At 37.7% G+C, this 21,099-nt stretch overlaps 1 protein-coding gene across 2 annotated transcripts in view; it reads left to right on the forward strand.

Moving 5' to 3' along the window:
- Window positions 1-21,099, forward strand: part of ASB5 (ankyrin repeat and SOCS box containing 5) — a 67,779-nt gene that overhangs the window by 37,984 nt on the left and 8,696 nt on the right. The window contains exons 1-2 of one of the 2 annotated variants that reach the window (XM_011959581.1): window positions 3,335-3,566; window positions 20,738-20,817. In XM_011959581.1, coding sequence (XP_011814971.1) covers window positions 3,530-3,566; window positions 20,738-20,817 — 117 coding nt within the window. In that variant the 5' untranslated portion in view covers window positions 3,335-3,529. Of the gene's footprint in view, window positions 1-3,334; window positions 3,567-20,737; window positions 20,818-21,099 lie in introns of those variants that run through there. The other variant, XM_011959580.1, reaches the window with a different exon arrangement.

Raw genomic sequence — 21,099 nt, forward strand, 5'->3', positions numbered from 1 at the left:
GGAGGCAGAGGTGGGCGAATCATGAGGTCAGGAGATTGAGACTATCTGGCCAACATGGTGAAACCCCGTCTTTACTAAAAATAACAAAAATTAGCCGGGCATGGTGGCACATGCCTGTAATCTCAGCTACTCAAGAGGCTGAGGCAGGAGAATCATTTGAACCCAGGAGGTGGAGTTTGCAGTGAGCCACTGCACTCCAGCCTGGGAGACAGAGCGACACTCCGTCTCAAAACAAACAAACTAACTAACAAAAACTGTACTAAGTCCTTTGTCTGTTAATCTGGAATTAATCCAGGGAAGAACTTAAGTAAAAGTGCTTCATTCAACCCAGCAACCCAGGAAATCTGCACCTAGGGACTGTCATCTGGCTTCATTACCATTGGCAACACCTTTGCGAACCCAGGGACTGTTGAGAAGGCTATTCTGGAGAGTTCTGTGCTTCCAGAGTACTGCTGCTTTAAACTATTTCAAAACCTGTGGCTTCTTCCAGACCCGTTATTCTTTAATTTTCTTATTTCTACTATTTGAAGTACTTTCCCTCTCTAAATTTTTTGACTGTTACATGAAAATGGCTGGTCTGTTACACTATATGATGTCAACCAGCACTGATTTCTTTGCCACGGGTAGACGCACCCCCGTGATATAGGTGTGATGTATTTTGAGCCCACAGCTCTTCAGGTTGTGGGGTTTTTTGGTGGTTGTTTCATCTTCGTGGGCTGTTTTGTTTGCTTGCTTGCTTTGATTTGTTTTCTTCTTTGTTTTATTTTGCATACAAAGGGACAAACTTACTCTAGTATGCCAAGATGCTGTTTTGTGTACACCATAGGCATCAAGTAACAATGAACCATGAACATTTGTGGGGTTTACCAATAACTAAAGTGCTTTTGAGTTGTAAGTTTTCAATTTGCTATTTAACTTTACCCGTCAGTAGAAAGACAAGATTAGGAGAAGAAAGCATGAATGGTGCATTTATATCTACATTATACCACCGATAAGCATAATACCATAAGCTAACATTAATTGAGGACTGGCTGTGTACCAGGCAGTGTTCTGATTAATGTACTAATTCTACAGTTATGTATTAATCACAAATTCTGTGAAGTAGGTGCTATTGTTAACCTTATTTTCCAGATAATGAAATTGAAGCACAAAGAAATTAAGTAATATTTTTAGGTAACAAATTTAATATTTGATTGAGCTGGGATATGGACCCACCATTGGCAGTATGATTGCAGGGCTGAGGCTCCTAACAACTATCCTATATGGGAATAAATAGTTCTGTTTATAGCTCTACTGTAAAGTCATTTGTTATATCAAATGTAGGTAAACTGCTGATGCAAGTGAAATTTATAAGAAGTGACATCAATGAGAGCTACTTTTATTTCTGTGTATCTTGGTTACAAATAAAATTGGCATTTTTAAGAAGTATATATTTTCTTATATGTTCAGCAGAAATCTGCAGAAAGGTCAAGTCCTGTTTTCAAAAATAGAATCAATATTTTTGGTTAGATTTTTGCTTGTTTAATTTTTTTCTTTGCAATGACATCTTTCTTTTTAATATTTTTCATATCAAAGACGTGAAATATTTTTGTGTTTTGTTGTCATTGTCTTGTTTTTTTTGAGACAGAGTCTTCCTCTGTCGCTCAGGCTGGAGTGCAGTGGCACCATTTCAGCTCACTGCAACCTCTGCCTCCCGGTTCAAGCGATTCGCATGTCTCAGCCTCCTGAGTAGCTGGGGTGACAGGCATGTACCACTTTGTCCAGCTACTTTTTGTATTTTTAGTAGAGACGAGGTTTCACCATGTTGATCAGGTTGGTGTCAAACTCTTGACTTCAGGTGATCTGCCTGACTCAGCCTCCCAAAGTACTGAGATTACAGGCCTGAGCCACCAAACCTGGCCAAAATGTGTTAATTTCACAGTTTACATGCTAACCAAAGGCTTTCAAGGATACCATGTTAAGGATAACAATAGCAAAAGTAGTTTTTGCTTTCCTTTTCCACAGAATTCTTTTGTGCTTCATAAAAATCTTAGTATAAAAATGTACTGTCTATAATAAAGTCATGCCCTTTGTTTTAGGACTGACTGTTTTAGGGTGCTACCACGATTTATTTACCATCAGTGAAAACGATATGTAAATCAAATATTTTATGGACAATGTTAGCAGTTAAGGGGCCATCCCCACAACCTAACTATGGGAATTTGCTAAGTTTGTCATGACTCTGAGAACCTTTGACTCTCAGGCTTACGAGTATGGCTTGATTAAGGTTCACGCAATTCTAAAAGTCTCCCAAGAGCTTAGGGTTCAACTGGGCAGCAACTATTTTCACCTGTGTGTCCCCAGGACATAAAACATGTTAGACATCTGATACATATTGAGCGAATGGGTAAATGAATGATTGACATTTCACCTCGTTCATTCATTACACAAATAAAAATTAATAAACCTTGGTACAGTTTATGATGGTCCCTCATGATTTAAGGATTTAGATATTTTGAATTAAAATTGTACTTTATTATTTATTTATGCATGGAGGGATTATTTGTGCCTTAAAAAAATCATCAATCTTATTCAGTTTAAAATATTTCCAAAGCAGGAATACCTTTTCTAACATTATACAAGATATTTTAAACATTTTGAGAACCTTTAGCTCTCAATATTGACAAACATTTGAGTGGGATAGAAATCATCCTTAAGTAACAGCTAAAGGAAAACTAATCTTTATTGTTGGTTCAGTATCCTGGATATTGGGAACAGATATATTTTCCTCAACAGAAGCCCTTTATCATTTTGTTTCAGGATCTATAATAAAAATATATTTCGTGAAACCATATGACATTATTATTTTAAACTATATTTAATTGGATTTTATACTATGCTTACAGTGTTTTTACTTGTATCAAAGTTGGTAAAGTTGAAAAGGCCTTCTTATATAACATTTATTCTCAAAGCCTTGCACACACATACTAATAAAATATCGTTCACCATAGTATTTAGGCCCTGATGGTAAATGTGTGGTTTTGTAATGATCTCAATCACATTTTCTCAAATTATGATTTTTCAGAGCGTTGTATCCTTTACCTAACCATTCAATCCCAACCACTCACTTCCACCCATATTTTCTCTCATTGTAATTTTTTTCAGACCCTTGTAACCTTTCCTAACCACTCCATTCTCTCCTGTAGGAGAGGAGACATCACACAGCACAAGACTGACATCTGTAGTTTCCCAGCAACCTTTATACAAGAAATGAATGACCCTTGAAACAAAGGTTAACTGTTGGATAACAACTGCTCAATTTTTTTTCCAAGATGCTTATGTCAGGCTTACCCTCAGACCTCATCTGCCCTCACTCACTACCACTAGGCCAACAGATTTAGGTACTCATGTTTAAGTAAAGTAGAATAAAAAATAAAATGGAGAAAGAACTGAGCTCAGACATGACTCCTAAAGGTTGTATGAGTGCATGGCCTTGTAAAGAAACCCAAAGCAACACAACCTCTGAGAACTGAATAATGGCCCGTTCCAGATGCGTCTTTGCAATGGTGGAAATTTGGCACTAACAGGTAAAAGAAAACCTTAGGATTTCTTTGTGGTGATTTAGAGAGAAGCTTTTATTTTTTACTTAGTGAGCCCTTAATAGTAATTTTGGAGTAAACATTCATTTTTTCTAAGGATAGGAATCTTACACTTTTAAAAAGACATTCAGAAATGAAAAGATGATCACAGACTTTTGCCCTGAGATAAAGGACCTAAAAGTTATATCAACTTACGTATCATTATTGAAGGCAGTCTGTGAACTGAGCTGCTCTTCAGAAAATAAAAATTACCAACCTGTACTTGTTAATATTATGGTATTGCTGTTTTTGTGATTATGATATTGTGGTTATAATTATGAAGAAGACTCATCTTTTAGAGATAATACTAAACTATTTATGGATGAAATTATATACTGAGATTGGCCTCAAAATAATCCTAGGAGTTTTTGTGGGGAAGTGGGTGAGTTATAGATGAAACAAGACATAACTGTAAGTTGATAATTGTTGACACTGTGTATGGATATGCATATATGTTTGAAATTTTTGTAGTAAAAAATGGGGAAAACTGCCAACCCAGATTCAGGCAGGAATATATTTATCCTGATGTTCTTTTTCTGACAGTGGAGTAACAATTACTTTTAAGTTCCCAAACTCTGGAATACACCCTCAAAAATCCATATCTGTGGATCACTCATTTGTTAATTTATCTAAATACCACTTCTTGGAAGCAGTGAGCTCTCTAAGTTTGTGATTGGTTGTGTAAGTCCGAAAAGCTAAATTTGTGTCCCCAATTTTTTAGCCTTAAAAATTGTCAGAAGGTGATCTTGCTTTCCAGTTTTTCAGAATTTCTTGAAAACGTTTATTCACTTTTAACTATGCCTTCCATAATTATGTAGCTTTCTATCATAATGACTCTTAGATTTCAACTTTCCAGTTTGAAACATCTAAAAGTTTTAAGAATTCTCTGCTGCAGAAGTGTCTTCATATCTTTGATGGTTTCCAGTGCCCTTCTTTGAAACTTTTCCAGCTTAAACATCACTTTCCCACTGAGGATTAGTGACCAAACCAGACACAGGTCCCCGTGTTTTCAGGGACATTAGCAATGGTTAAAATGGAAATACAATAGTCCCTGCACTTTGGGAGGCTGAGGCGGGTGGATAGAATTGCCTTTGTTTCATATCCTACAAGGTTCAACATTTTATTTTAGTCCTTGTCAGTAGTAACATTAGGCCATCCCTCATCTATGGTATATCTTAGATGCTTTTTCTGAGCCATAATAATTCAGAGTCCATTATCTTCTATAGAATGTAATTTTTATTATTTTCCTAGTGTTTTATCTGATACTGGCTCTCTTTAAAACTTCTGCCCACTCATATGGCTTAATGTTCTTCTAGATATCTCGAGATTTTGCAGTGCTCTCTTATATGTACAGTCATAGGTATCCAGCATTTAAACAATTCTGTCCCTAACACATTCACTCACTGTGCATTTCTTTTTAATGAATCCATACAGCTGAGCACACAGAACATACACCGAGGACACTCAGTCTATTCACTCTTCTGTTCCTTGTCATTTTCTAGTGAATTAACCATATACCATTTTCCTCCAATTCCATGGAGTCATTTTAAAAAATTACTTTTGCTTTTGATCCATTTTAAATTTTTAAAAGAATTAAGTATTGATAGGTTCTCCTTAGTTCACAAATTGAGCTTTCTGGCTGCAATATTCTGCCTGCAGTCATTATAAACAGGCAATTTTACATTTGATGGATTTGTGGACTAAGACTTCTCCTGAAGCCCAGCACATCTTTCCCAGTTCAATAAGTGTGAGTTATGCTCAAATCCATTGGCTTCTTTTTTCTCCACTGCCCTGGAAATTTGTTTACTACCATTAAGGACTACAGAAAGCCTTCTTAAAGCATTCTAGGAAATTCCATATTCAAATTACTCTTTAACAACTCTTCTAGTGCCCATGGCTTAAGAGATACAGTACTTAGACCTGTGCAGTAACAGCTGTATATTCTCAATCTCTGTGATCAGAGGACCCAACCCCGTGGGGGAGACATAGAAATAGATCATTATAATACACGATGTCTAAAATTGTTTTCAGAACAAACATTGTCACAGTACTGACGATGAAACAAAAATTGTCACAATACTTATGATAAAACTTCCTACGTATATTCTGTAGGAATATTATTATGCATTATTATACATTCTGTAGGAATATGCATTACTCAAAAAGCATAAAGCTTTTGTTGTTACAGAATAATGAGCATAAGCTTAAAATTGAACATTTTAATTAATTTAATTTTAAACAAAAATTAAAATTTACTTTTACTCTATGGGTTGTGTAGATTACCGTACTACCCTTATGAGTACAAACCAGGCGACAAAGAGCCAGTGGGGAATGACAATTGCTTCATGTAAATATACTGGACTGAATAGGCCCCTTCAGTCTTTTCTCACTTCACCTAGTAATGTGCCACCCATACAAATAGCCTGGGCCAAGCTGGCTCTGAGTTTCAGTTTCATTGGGAGTATCTAGCCGCTTCTGTGGTCATATAATATGTCTACAGCTCACGCACTCTCTTACCCTTTGTGTGTTAGTCATAGAATCTGGTCACATCCAAGCTCCTCATTTTATAGAGAAGGAAACTTTGGTGTCATTAAGCTACTTGCCCCAGATCACACAAACAGCTGGCAGGATTAGAACTTAATTCAAGATAAGGAAAAGATATGCATGGTATTCACTAGTGATAACTTGAGGTAAACATTGGCAACGTAATATGGCAGCAAATGTTAATAGGTTAGTACCTAGGAAAGAATTATAGTCGTAATTTTTTTCTCTTACTTGTTACATGAAGATAATATCCCCAGTAATTCTTTTTCCTTTTATATACTAGAAGAAGGTAGAGCCTTAAAAATACTGATGAAAAAAGACAGATAACAGAATCTGTCACCATATTTCAGCAAGACAGACTTCACTATGTTAATACTCTGTAACGTGATCACCAGCTCACTTAATCCTTGGAGTCCTATCATAGTTCGGTCACTGCTCTTGATTCCATCATAGACTGTGTGCCTTTTTCAACTTTATAGGCCAGCAAAACATACCAGGCACATGTTTGGTTTTTCCTCTCATCTTGCCAACTACCCTTTCCTCTGCCTTTTAGGGTGAACAATCTCAGCTGTATTTAAATTGACTGCTGACGTCTTTTGATTTAGAAATGACCTCTAGAAAAATCACAATAGTGAGCTGTGCCTATATAAATAAGAGGACTGTGATTTTGTACTGAAGCCAATTCTAAACTTAGATCCTTGCAAAATGAAAACATGAGCTGGCTACCAGCTGACCGTAACGTGATTTTTCTTTTTTTTTTTTTGAGATGGAGTCTCCCTCTGTCACTCGGGCTGGAGTGCAGTGGCGCGATCTCTGCCTCCCAGGTTCAAGTGATTCTCCTGCCTCAACCTTCCGAGTAGCTGGGACTATAGGCGCCCTGTCCCCATGTCCAGCTAATTTTTGTATTTTTAGTAGAGACGGGGTTTCACCACGTTGGCCAGGCTGGTCTCTAACCCCTGACCTCAGTGCTCTGCCTGCCTCGGCTTCCCAAAGTGCTGGGATTACAGGCAGGCGTGAGCCACCGTGCCCAGCCCTAATGCACATCTCATACTTGCATCTGAGGATGAAGGAGAAAGGCTAACCTAGTCACTGATCACTACTGAGCTTTCTGACTGCAATATTCTGTCTGCAGTCATTATCAACAGGCAATTTTACATTTGATTGATTTGTAAGTTATTTAAATAGGCTTTTATCTTTTAACGATAGAACTAATTTCTATCCTGTTTCGACTAAGAAAAGCAATTATACCCACTTTTTACTTTCTATATCACACAAACAGTTAAAGACTTCCGGCTGCAGTATGTCTCTGCTTTAAAAATAGAAAATGCTCCAGCATTTCTGGCCCATCCCCCTCATTGCACCTAGCAGCCCTGCTCCAAGTGCTTATGAATAGAGTTCAATTTTGAAGACATTCTCAAGTTAGCACACAGAAACCTCTGTGAAAGTCTGAAGGGAAGGAAAAAATAGTTAGAAATTCAGACACTGATATTTCCTCTTGCTAGAACACTTGCAGTTATGACACCTGGCTGTCACAGACAAAAAACGTCAACCAAACTATGTCGCAGATATTGCTGTTGAAATGAACTGCATTAAGCAGGTCCTCACGAAAAGAAGGCTAGCGAGTATAGAGGAATGTTCTTCTAAACGAAAAGCTAGCTGGGGTATTCTGACCAGTCAAGGTTAGTATAGCAGCCATTTCAAATCTGTCGGTGTCCTGAAATAAACCATATTGGCCTGTTTTGCAAATACTAACTTTAAACTGCGGGTGCTTTCCAGAATGTGGATTGAAATGTACATGTATGGCATGGCAAAGGACTGCTCTGTATTCTCGCCTTTTCGTGTATGGAAACTGCATCGGCTGACTCATTTTGTGACTGTATATTAAACATGACTGCAAACTCTTAGACTCTGGCTTGTTTACCTTTCTGTTTCAGCAGGTGTTTCTAAGTAAGTATGGAAACAAGAAAAGATGCTATTAAGCAGGAAAAGACTGTTTACAGGCAATTTGGAAATTTTAAATCATGCAAATTAGACATCAAGTAGGAGGATGATTTAGGCAAGTAAATGACTAGAACAACTTCCTTAAAGTGTTCTGACTTGAAGTCATTAATTATAATGATAGAAAAATATGAAAGATATAAAGGAGAATGAGCACAGTACCAAAGAGGAGGAATTATTTTTAAAAAGGAATATGCATACATTTGCATAAGTTTCAGTAGAACACCCGTATGACAGGTGATTGATTTAAGTGTTGAAAATGCAGATTCAAGATAAAATGACTCCTGCCCCCAAGATTGTAAGAGTTATATTTACTATGTAATAGCTAGAGCTCAAAGAATGTCATTAGAAATGGTTATGTTTTTCAAACATACAAAGCATATTTTCGAATAAATTAAAACACTATAATTTCTTTCAAAGATTGAGAAAGTAACTGGATCCCTACTCCCCACCCCAATACACATGTCCTTTTTGTTACTTTTTAAAAACATAATTAACAACAAAATTGAGAAATATACCAGCACGGAAAAAAGTGGTTGACTACAAAGAAGACATTCAACAATCCAACAAATGCCCATCCAGTGCTGACTGTGTGCTACGCACTGTGCTAGAGGCGGAGAGCAGCAATAAATAGTCTCATCATTTCATGGTCCTTAAAGTCCAGAAGGAATGCAATTATTATAGAAATAAAGACAATCCCGTCATTTCTTAAATGAAGGATAAATTACTTAACTATGCCCTAAATCACAGGCATTAGCAAGATAATAGAACTGTGGCAATGGCAAAAATTTAGAAAAGAATTAACTAATTCACCTGAATGAATCTCATATATCTTCAATGCAGATAGAGACTCCAAAGGAAGTTGAAAATAAGCTATTATTTTATGTTAAAAATCTAATTTTGTATACAATTTTCTTTGACATGGCTTAAATATACTGAAAATATAGAGCCAGTCCCAGTGGCACATACCTGCTATTCCAGTGACTCAGAAGGTTGAGGCAGGAGGATTGCTTGAGCCTGATTTGAAGGCTGCAGTGAGCCCTGATCACATCACTGCCCTGCAGTCTGGATGACAGAGCAAGATTCTGTCTCTTAAAAAAAGAAGAAGAAAAAAATGTAATTAAAAAAATGCCCCCATACTTTGATTTAAAAGGAGAAAAAAGACAAGTCTCAGCAAACTTTCACTAGATTTAGCTTTACATTTTCCCAGTGCTATTAATGAGAATGTAAATAGGATCAGTCTTGCTGGAGGTAATTTGATGGCATGTGTCAAAATTTTAGGAATTTACCCTAAGCAGATAATTATTCACAAAGATAAGTAATAATGTTTGATTTCCCAAAACTAAAAGCCACCTAAACATCATTTGATAATTAAATAAATACATACATAATGCTCTAGCTATATGATTAAATACATATCAATATATCATAATCACTTGTGGTAGAACTATATTTTTTCACATAGAACAATGACCATGAGACATCTTAAATGAAACAAATCGGTTAAAAATATTATGAACAGTATGATTGTATCTTGATTAAAAAATGTGTGTTTTTAGAAAAAAGTTGGAAAGATACACCCTAAAATGTTTGTAATGGTTGTATTTAGAAACAAGCATTATGATTTCTTGTGTATTTTAAATTTCATTTATTTAATGTACAACTTTTATAATCAATATGACATTACAGCTAATAGTACTGTATTGCTGTGTTTTGCTACTATTTCAAATATGCATATTATTATATGAAAATATAGAAAACACAATTCCACAATTCTTCCTTTTATTGAAGTAACTCTTCACTTGTGTAGTCAGTTAGTTATATTTATGATGGACTCATTAGGGATTAACAGTCCACCAAGTGCCCTGTGAGTTCTAGGGTTGAAAAGAATATTGTACCCTAAAATTTCAACTGGATGTTCAAAAGAACCGAGTTTGCTTCCTGGCTTTGTCAGTTATTGTTTATAACTTGGGGCAAGTCATTTAATTGCCCTAAGTCCTAATGCAATGGAAATAATAACATTGACTTTCTTAAGAACACACTTTGTGTTAGACACTTCTCATGTCCATGTATCCCTTAGAACAGCTAGAATATGTAAATACGATTGCCCCCATTTTATAGATGAGGAATCTGAAACTTAGCAATGTCAAGAAACGGAGTTAGCCAATATGTGATAGAGTCAGGAGTCCAATTCAGATATGCCTCCTTTCACAGCCCTTGATTTTAACCTCATTACAAAGCTCCATATGGCTGCTCAGACAAGGTTCTAATGAATTTGGGTGTGATCATGTGACTCTGAGCACTCATTCATGCAACATTCACTCATGTGCTAGGTATTGAGGATATGGTAATGAATGAAATCAATTGAGTCTCGCTTTCTAAGGTCTAACATTCTAGTGATAAGTGCTGAGAAGAAAAGTAGAGCAGGGAAAGGAGACAAAGAATGAATGCTAGGGAAGGGACAGGGAGGACTTTCTAATAGAAGGTTGTCAAGAAGGCCTCTCTGATAAGGTGATATTTCAGGGAGCACTGAAGTCAGAGAACAAGTGATGTGTGTCTCAGAAAGGAGTACTTCAGAAACAGCAAACAGAAGGTTGTGTAAGGAAAAGCAAGGAGGCCAGTATGGCTGGATGAGGATGATGGGCCTAGGAAAAAGTGGGTAGAACTCGAGATCAGAGCCTGGAGAGTTCATAGTTCATGACAAAGGCTTTGGATTTTATTCCAGTGAGAAGGGAAGCCACTGGATTCTTTCTAACTTCCAAAGGATTGCTTTGGCTCCCATGTTTAGTAAAGATTACTGGAAGGGCATGGGCAGAAACACACTGACTAGTTAGGAGACTTTTGCAATACATCAAATGAGAATAATGGTGGCTTGGACTAGGGTATAGTGGTGAAAGTTGAGATACAGTCAAAATTTGGATACATTTAAATGGTAGAGGCAAAATGACTTCCTGGTGTGGGCCTGGCGGTCGAGAGAAATAGAAACTAAGGATTATGCAAAGGGTTTTGGCTTTGAAGCACCTGGATGAGTGGAGTTACCATTTGCGGATCAGGAGACGTTAGGAGTAACGAATCAAGGGTTCAGTTTGGGACATGTTAAGCTGAATTACCTATTTATATATTCAAGTGGAGAAGCTGAATAGCCAAACCTAAAATTGGGGTAATCAACATGTGGATAATATTTATGTTCATGGCACTAGTAGGGAGCTCCTCAAGAGTAAGTGTAAATAGATCCAAAGACTGTGCTTGGATGGTAAGGACTCAAGGTGGGGAAAGAAATCACAACAACAACAGAAAAAAACACTGGGCCAAAAATAACTGACTCCTTTCGAAGAAGCATATGAAACACTCAATATATAGTTTCCTTGACAATTATCGTGCTTAAATTTGAGACCATATTATTACTACCAGGTGATGGAGGGAAATGGTAACACTGTTTAAACCAATAGAGAAATGAAAAAGGAATAGCTAATCATAAGGGAAAGGTGTTGGCTTTTAGAAATGTATTGAGATGCCAGGAAAGTATCGAGGTGAATCCCCAGAAGTAAATTTTAACATGTGGCACTGAAATTTGTGGGAGAGATCAGCGTGGGAGCTATGTAGATTAGAGTAATCCATATGCATGTAATAATTGTTACTAAATTTTGACAATTCTCTATTTTTATCTCCTACGGATATATAGGCAAGAGGAATAAGATGAGATAAAGCATCATTATCTTAAATAAGTTATCCTTCCTTCTGTTTGAAAGATGTAGTTAAAAGCTGATAGGGGTATATGAAAGTAATTGTTTAAAATGAAATTTGGACTGTATTTGTGATGTTCCAAATGCATTTAGTACTGTGCTAAGTACTTTACATTCATTACAATTCAATTAGGTAGGTAGAATCACCCTTGTTTTTACAGCTGAGAAAACAGAGTTTCAAGATGTTAACTGCCAAAGGTCACATAACTAGTAAATATCTATGCCGGAATTTGAACTCAGGTCTATCTTATACTTAAATCCAGCATGCTCTGTCTGTGGCTCCAGTGATCAGTAATAGTTAACTGAGAAAACCGGTAGCTTGAAAATTATTGTGCTTAAATTTGACACCATATGATTATTACCAGATGATGGAGGGAAATGATAACACCGTTTAAACCAACAGGGAAGTGAAAAAGGAATAGCTAGTTTAAGATAAAGACGTTGGCTTTTAGAAATGCATTGAAATGCCAGACATTATTTCCCTTGAAACCATGTTTCAAGGATTTCTGTGGCTCTGTGGTTGTCTGAAAGTATACAATAAAGGCTAGTAAATGCCTGGTGATTTTTAATTTGCTTATAAACTTGTGAGTAGAGATGGGCTAGATGTTGTCCAGTCTGAAGCTTATACACTTTAGGGGCTCCTTTTAGAAAAGTAACATGAAATTAGGGGCAGAGTCTTAGAGGGGAGTCTGTGCAGGTTAGGGGTTTCACTGGCTTCATGGTAAATCCACCTCCATTGTGAAGACGATTGTTGGTTTAATATTTTACAGGGACTGGGCAGGGTGGCTCACACCTGTAATTCCATCACTTTGGGAGGCCGAGGTGGGTGGATCATCTGAGGTCAGGAGTTTGAGACCAGGCTGACTAACATGGTGAAACCCCCATCTCTACTAAAAATACAAAAATTAGACCGGTGTGGTGGCGCATGTCTGTAATCCTAGCTACTTGTGTGGCTGAGGCAGGCGAATCACTGGAACCTGGGAGGTGAAGGTTGCAGTGAGCCCAGATTGCACCATTGCACTCCAGCCTGGGTGACAGGAGCGAAACTCCATCTAAAAATATATATTATATATATATTATGTATAGTAAGAGATCTAAAAAAGGTATTGCCATTTTTTACTGAAGTGAAAATGTTATATGGAAATGTCATTGCTTATTCCCTCTCCTTATAATTAATTCCCTTATTTTCCTATTTTGAGAACACTGAGGAAGAGCGGGTGTGGCTAAACTCTGCACCATCGCTAAGCTAGCTCTCTATTGAGTCCACATCCTGCTTCTGCTGATGGGATGTTCTAAGATTGGGAGCAGGTAAAGGCTTTTTTGTTTATTTGTTTTGTTTTATTTTGAGACAGGGTCTCATTCTGTTGCCCAAGCTGGAGTGCAGTATTAGGAACACAGCTCACTGCAGCCTCAAACTCAGGCTCTAGCAATCCTTTCATCTTAGGACTTCCCTAGTAGCTGGGACTTGCAGGGACACACCACCATGCCCAGATAATTTTTTAAATTTACTTTTCTTTTTTTTTTTGCAGAGATAAGTTCTCTCACGATGTTGCCCAGGCTGATCTCAAACTCCTGGGCTCAAGTGATCCTTCAGCCTCAGACTCCAGAGCAGCTGGGATGACAGGCATAAGCCATCGGCCCCGGCCACAAAGACGTTTTTAATAATAATATGGTTTTTCCATGGCCATGGACAGAGGTCTAATTGTAGTGCTTTTATTTCAATTCAGGGCACATGTTGTAAGGAGAAAAAATAAGTTAGGACCAGAAATTTCTCAAGTAAAGAGAAGTGATCGATAAGAAAAAGCAATTTTGAAAATAAATCACCTTTTCAACAGCTTTTTTCTTTTTGGAGGCTGACGGTCATATTACAAGGAGCTTGGAGCTCCTTAAAATGGCCGAACAGAACTAGCAAATGACAAGTGATTTTTTCTTTTCTTGCTGATTAAAAAAAAAAAAAAAAAAGCATGAGTCGGATTTACCTCGACAGTGGCTGGTGTGAAGTACCATGGGGAGATGGTGATTTAGGTATGGTATCAAACCTTACAAAATCGAATAGATATAAAAACGTGAGTGTTTTTCTCTAGCAATGTGGTGTTTACAAAACAGAGCAGGCTCTCTCCCTGTAAATTATATACCAGATGTCTGGGAACAAGAGTTGCTTCTAAATATAATCAGAGCCACCTCCTGTGTAGCTACAGAGAGAGAATAACTAGGAATTTGATTAGCATGGTGAAAGTTACAGACACTTTAAAAAACAATTTCACACTGAATAATTTATCCTAAAGAGTTAAATTACACATTTTTTAAAGTAAGGGTTGCATTGCTTTTATCTTAGACACTCAATGAAAGTCTAACACAATTATAAAATTAGTATGTAGTTGTACATAAAGATATTTATATTTTGTTTGGTCTTGAGATGGCTCATAAATCTCTCTGATATAAAGCATATTGATATTGAAAGATAAGATATTTAATATTAAATATATTTGAATAGAAATCTGTAGTTACTAGATTTTGGATTTTGAAGGGGACAAACAAGGTGTGAAAACTTAGTTCATACAGAAATTGGAAGGTGATATACATTGCAGTACCTTTGATTCTCATATGTTATTAGATTAATTACATAAATTCTTCTAAGGAATTACAAGAAAATAAATTACAGGGAAATAAATACACAGTTCAAAACAAGTAAGATTCTTTTTCATTGAGTGGTATACATGTTCCAGAAATTACTTCTGCAATAGATTGAAACAGCTTCATTTTTTATTTCTTATTTCAGAAAGAAAAAAAATGTAACAGCAGCTGTTGGTTCTTGGCTTATATATATTTATAAATCACTCAATTGTTTTATGTCATTTAATTAAGGTGACAGTGCAGAAAAATATTTTAGTCAATAAGTGATGCTATTTATTACTTGAGTTTCCCTATCTTAGGGGGAAATATTGTTCCCTAAAACTCATATTAAAATATCCCCCATTTACCAGCTTATGTTTAGCCAATAATGCTAGTTATTATTTATTGTGCATTTAGAGAGCAGGCACTTAACATGTTCATTTCTAATCCTCCCTCAATCCTGCTTCATGGATTGTGCTTTTCTCATTTGATGAGGAAACAAAACCTCAGGGAGGTTAGATGACTTTTTAAAGGCCACTGTCCTAAGCTGGGGTGCCAATCCAGGCCTGCCCGGCCCCTCAGCCTTTTTCCTACACTCGATCCCATTTCTCACTTCCTCCTACTCTCTATTTTCTTCTTCTCCTTCTGCTCTCCACTCCCATCCCCCTTCTTCAAGGAATAGTGAGAGATTGCAAGGTCCTTTGCAGGTGAGCAGAGCTCAGTTCATGAAATGATAGCATGTGCTTCGTTCTTGCATGATGGGCCAAGGGCTCCCTCATCCAGCATTCAAAACTCGTTTCTGAGGATGACGATGACGTTCAGCTTTTTCATGCCAAAGGAGGTCCTATTAATAGAAATAATAGCAAGTGCACATACATAATATCTGGCTTCAGTTTTTGTTTTTTTTTTCTCTCCTTATCTTGATGGACTTAAGTTTGGATGATAAAGAAAATGGCAGTGGGGCCAGAAAGCTAAGTGACAGCCTGGGGGGAAACTGGGGCATGAGATTTGGATACTTACTTTTGTTTTTTTTTTTGAGACGGAGTCTCGCTCTGTTGCCCGGGCTGGAGTGCAGTGGCCGGATCTCAGCTCACTGCAAGCTCCGCCTCCCGGGTTTACCGCCATTCTCCTGCCTCAGCCTCCGGAGTAGCTGGGACTGCAGGCGCCCGCCACCTCGCCCGGCTAGTTTTTTGTATTTTTTAGTAGAAGACGGGGTTTCACCGTGTTAGCCAGGATGGTCTCGATCTCCTGACCTCATGATCCGCCCGTCTCGGCCCCCCAAAGTCCTGGGATTACAATACTTACATTTTTTTTATTTTGTCCCTGATGTGGCCTGCTTTCTAAGTAATCCTTTCCTTCTCTCTCTCTCTCTCTTTCTCTCTCTCTCAATCCCAGCAAGTAATGCTGAAATTGTTCTGAAGACTAATACAATCTTTTTGATGAACAAACACATTAGTATGCAAGGGAGAAGAGCTGGCTGGAAGAAACATCAAGTACCCTTCAGCTACAAATATTGTTAGCTTTACTTCAACATCTGGTTAATTGTCCTGTTAGCTAGTGACAGTGGAAAAATAGGCAGGGATAATGGGTTGACACCATATAATTCACCACCTGTGTTTAAGAGATAAATTAAGGATAATTAAATATACTATTATACAAGAGAGAAACGGATCATTATAAATATTATGAGTGATTATTTAAATCTAAACACATTTAGGCATTGATTACTAAAATTTTTATTGATTTATTATTGCTTTGCTGATTAAACTGAACAAAGTGGCTTCACATATGCAATCTATTTGCAAAGTTAGTATTATAATTTTCATATTTTCTTAAATAAGTGTTCACAAAAAATTGATATATGTTCTGAAGCTCTGCAGAATTTCATTCTGCAATCATGTTGTTTAATGATGATACAAACAGAGGTCTCTGATTTTTAAAGCATCAGATTTCATCTTAGAAGCTGGAACTGGCAAAATGCTTTCCCCAAAAGAACATTATTTGTGACGATGATGTTTGCATTTTACCTAATGATAATGTAATGTTCCAATTTCGTGTAAGTTATTACTTTGCCACCAATTTTTGTCCTACCAAAAAATATTTATTGGTGTGCATTATTGCAGTTCTGCCTTGAATATAGAATAGAGCTGTCACACAGTAGAAAGAAGTAATACACAGTATTGCTAATCACAGTAACTTGTTGCAAATGAAAACTCAAAAGAATTATGTGTCTGGCTTACTAACTTTTCTAGATAAGTGAGAAATAACACTAGATGGAAACTTATATCTGTTATTGAGAGAGAAAGTATACATTAGTCTTCTTTTGGGAGTTGTAACATCTTTAATTGTAAACCTCAATTATGGTTATTCTGTAATTCAAGATAAACACCAGTGCAAGAAACTGGCTGGGAGTTCTATCATTTCAGGGACATACTCCAGGAATTGCTTTTCTTCTTATAAATATGTGATACGACTTAATTGTCATTGTCTTTTTTTCTATTGAAATCAGGGAGTAGAATAAATTTGCTGAAAAGGAATCAGAATGAAACAGATTATATTTTAAAATAATAAGAGATGATTAATAAAGACTGGGTAGACAATAGAAATTCCCTATCTAAGAAACAGAACCCAAGAATGAGAAAAGTGCTTTTAATTTTCACCCCACTAAATTAAAAAGATCTTGCTAAAACTTAGAATCAAAGTTAGCCTTTGCCTCCCTAATTTGTTACTTACAATGGATTACAAGATTCCTGTACTATTTCTATGGTATCTTGTTTCAGTAAACTTTATCTTGTTAAGCAACAGCCTACTTTTGCTAAGAATACAATGAAATGAAACTTCTATTTAGATTGAAGGGTTTTATTTTGGAGGGAGTGTTAGAGGGAAATATATAGTAATGAAATCAATGACAGGAACAAAATGTCTCAGAGAGATGTATGCTGTTACCATTGGCTAAAATGTTTCACATACTCTGCGCGTAAGAGAGAGAGAGTCTGTGTGTGTGTGTGTTGCGAGATAGGATTACTATCTCTCAACAAGTGAAAAGTATTGTCACTGCAGGTAGGAGGCTGCAGTTTCAATTTTACGTCCACCCCTTTCTAGCTGTGTGACCTTAGGCCAGTTATTTAACTTCTGCATGTCACAGTTTCCTCACCTGGAAAACAGAGATAATAATAGCGCCCACCTCAGAGGATCAGGGTGAGGACAAAACAAGTAAATTTATGCCCAGTAACCAGGACAGGACCTGGCGTATGGTGAGGATTGTGCAAGCATTCTCTGCTTTTATTTAGGCAATCAGGTTATCATTAAATAAGTCGGTTTTTCTCAATGTTAAGATTGTTACTCCAGCCTGGTGCAGAAGGCAGAAGTCATTTACCAGTTATCAATGCTTTTGTGTCTGGTAATATTACAGAATTTTCTCAGAAATACAAATCCTAAGGCAAAGCAGGCAGAGTCTCTCTTCTCTCTGTTGACTTACAAGTAATGGTAATAGCAGGTAATGTTGAATGGTGTTTACTGTGTGCATACGCTAGTCTAAGTGCAATGTATATTATCTGATTTAGTTTCTCGTATCTCCTTGAGGTATATACAGTTATTATTTCCATCTTCAAGTCGAGGAAATGAAATCTAGATGAAATGTGATGATTTAGAGAGTCGTATGGTCTAACTCCAGAGCTGATGCTCCTAGCCCTGACGGGCATGACCAAGCATTGTCTTCTTTGTTTTGCCTTTTGGTTGATGCAGAGTGATTTTACTGCGGGGGAGATAATTAGCTGCCTTGGAGGTCCTTCCTTATCACAGTGGTGATACCCATTTTATAGCAACAGGCAACAGAATGCTTAACCACTAGGACCCTGTTGGGAGTCATTCAGGAGAGCTTGGGTGCAGAAGCAGTGCTCATGCTTCACTTCAGACGTGGGGCTCAGCTACTTGCCCTCCATGGCAACATGTTGCAGCCCCTACACCGCAGAGTCTGGGCAAGCTGAGGTGGGGGGACCACAGGAAATAGTAGAAGGAGCTGGGAGTGTGGCGAGGTGGGCATTCAAGCTGCTCTTCCTGCTAAAAGGACAAAACAAAATTGAGAGGAGGGTTCAATGTGAAAAACCATGAAAAGAACTTGTCTGTGGCTGATCTGGTGACCCTAATTCTCCTCTTCTCTGTTAGGTGTATTAGTCAGGGTTCTCCAGAGAGACGGAACAAATAGGTGATAGATAGATAGGTAGATAGATAGATGGATAGATAGATAGATAGATAGATAGATAGATAGATAGATAGATAGATAGATACCTAGATACATAGACAGAGAAAGATGTAGATATATGAGATGAGATTTATTAGGGGAATGGGCTCACATGACTGGAGGCTGATAAGTCCGGCGACAGGCTGTCTGCAAGCTGGAGACCCTGGAATGTGGTAGCATAGCTCAGTCCAAGTACCAGAGCCTCAGAACCAGGAAAGCCAATGTAATTCTCTGTCAGAGGTCAAAGGCCTGAGAACCCAGGGGGCCACTGAAGTCCTAGAGTCTCAAAGTCAGAGAAAGCCTGGAGTTCTGATGTCCAAGGGCAGGAGGAAGAGAGTGTCCCAACTCCAGGAGAGTTTCTTTTGTTCTTTCCAGGCTGCCAACCATATAATAGTGCCCATCCATACTGCAAGAAGCTCTTCTCCACTCAGCCACCTACTCACAAGACAATCTCCTCTGGAAACACCCTCACAGACACACTCATAAGCAGTACTTTACCCATTCTCTAGGTGTTCTTTAATTCAGTCAAGTTGACACCTGAAATTTACCATCACTAATCCACCCCTTGTCAACGTGGCTCCTACATGCATCTCCTTAAGCTACATAATCTCCAAAACAAATGCAACAACAAGGTAATGGTTCCACCAGATATAATATTACTATCCTGACAATAACAGAAGACGCACTAATCCCTTCTCCAGAAGAAGAGGTAAAGTTCTGGAATGATGTTTACTCCTTTCCTGATATCTCATGATTTAAAAAATTAGTACATCTTATGTTACCTATAAAGGAATAAAAAGGGAATGAAAATAAAGATAAATTTGCTTAATATATGTTAACATTCTTAACAAAATAGGGAGAAAGTACTCATGACAATTATAGTTCTCATGTCTGTCACTTGTCACGTGATCATAGCTGGTGTTTACAACTACCTTCTTCTACTACCCATTATATAACCCCTTTGCCTTCAGCAAGCATCCTTGCTTGTCATACTTCTTTATCTGGCAAGATGACCAAAACCTTCATTCCTGCTGCGCCATTCATAGTCCTGCCTGGATTGGGTGTTGTGATTTTCCTTTGATCTTATTCACAGGGCATGATAATACTAAGAGATGCCCTAAAGGATCTCCTGTACTCTGGACGTACTCTTCCTTAGCTCCATTGTGGGGTACTAGTCCAGTTTCCCCATGGAAGTCTGGATCTGTCACCCCAGTCAACACCATAACTCCCTTCTTCTTAGCCTGTTGACTCAGAGGCGGGAGGAGCTCATTCTCAGCTTCCACGGCAATGGAATCATTGTTATATCTCTGGGCGGAAGTATTCCTCCCTCTGGAACTAAGACCTCTAGGCCAGCCAAGCATAAAGTCAGGAAGAAAAATGTTACTAGTGGTTCACTAGGGGTAATAGTGAGGGCAGATAATTCAAAAGGCATAGTAAGCCGGGTGCAGTGGCTCACGCCTGTAATCCCAGCACTTTGGGAGACCGAGGCAGGTGGATCACTTGAGGTCAGGAGTTCAAGACCAGCCTGGCCAACATGGTGAAACCCTGTCTCTACTAATAATACAAAACTGATCCAGGCGTGGTGGTGTGTGCCTGTAGTCCCTGCTATGCAAGAGACTGAGGCGGGATAATCTCTTGACCTGGGAGACAGAGGTTGAACTGAGCTGAGATCATGCCACTGCACTCTAGCCTGGGCAACAGAGTGAGACTCCATCTATAAACAAAAATAAAAAAAATTTAAAAAGGCACAGTAAGTCTGGGGTGGGTCAATTTCAGAGCATGCATCGTGGCTCATGTTGGGAACTGCCTATCTGGTTCCTGCAATAAGAGTCAAATTTCCTAATATACAGTATAAGTATCTGGGTCACCCTGTGGAGAACTGCGTGTGAAGAATTTATGTGACCTTGGAATTGATTGTGTCTACTAGTAATCACTTTGACTCACAAATGTTTGTTTTCTATTTTTTTTTTTTTTTTTGACAGGTTCCTGGGCAGATCGATCACCACTACATGAAGCCGCAAGTCAAGGTCGCCTTCTCGCTCTGAGAACATTATTATCACAGGTAATATATTACATATAGTTTAAAATATACCCCCTTTCCAGGTGCTTAGAACATGGTCAAAACAAATCAATCCAAATATAATAAAACTACTTGATTTTTACTTCTGCTCTTTTATTTTAACTCATGTTGGAGAAGTCAATAGTTTCTCACTTATCTTTGAAACTTCTTTTATAAATATTTTGATATGATTGTATGTCTTAGTATTTTAAATTTCCCAAACAGCATGTTTGTTCATCGATAGATATTTAAGGAAGTAATGATTGGATTTATGTGTTATTGATT

The sequence above is a fragment of the Colobus angolensis genome, unplaced genomic scaffold (genome assembly GCF_000951035.1).
Source record: "Colobus angolensis palliatus isolate OR3802 unplaced genomic scaffold, Cang.pa_1.0 Scaffold5, whole genome shotgun sequence".
Taxonomy (NCBI): Eukaryota; Metazoa; Chordata; class Mammalia; order Primates; family Cercopithecidae; genus Colobus; species Colobus angolensis.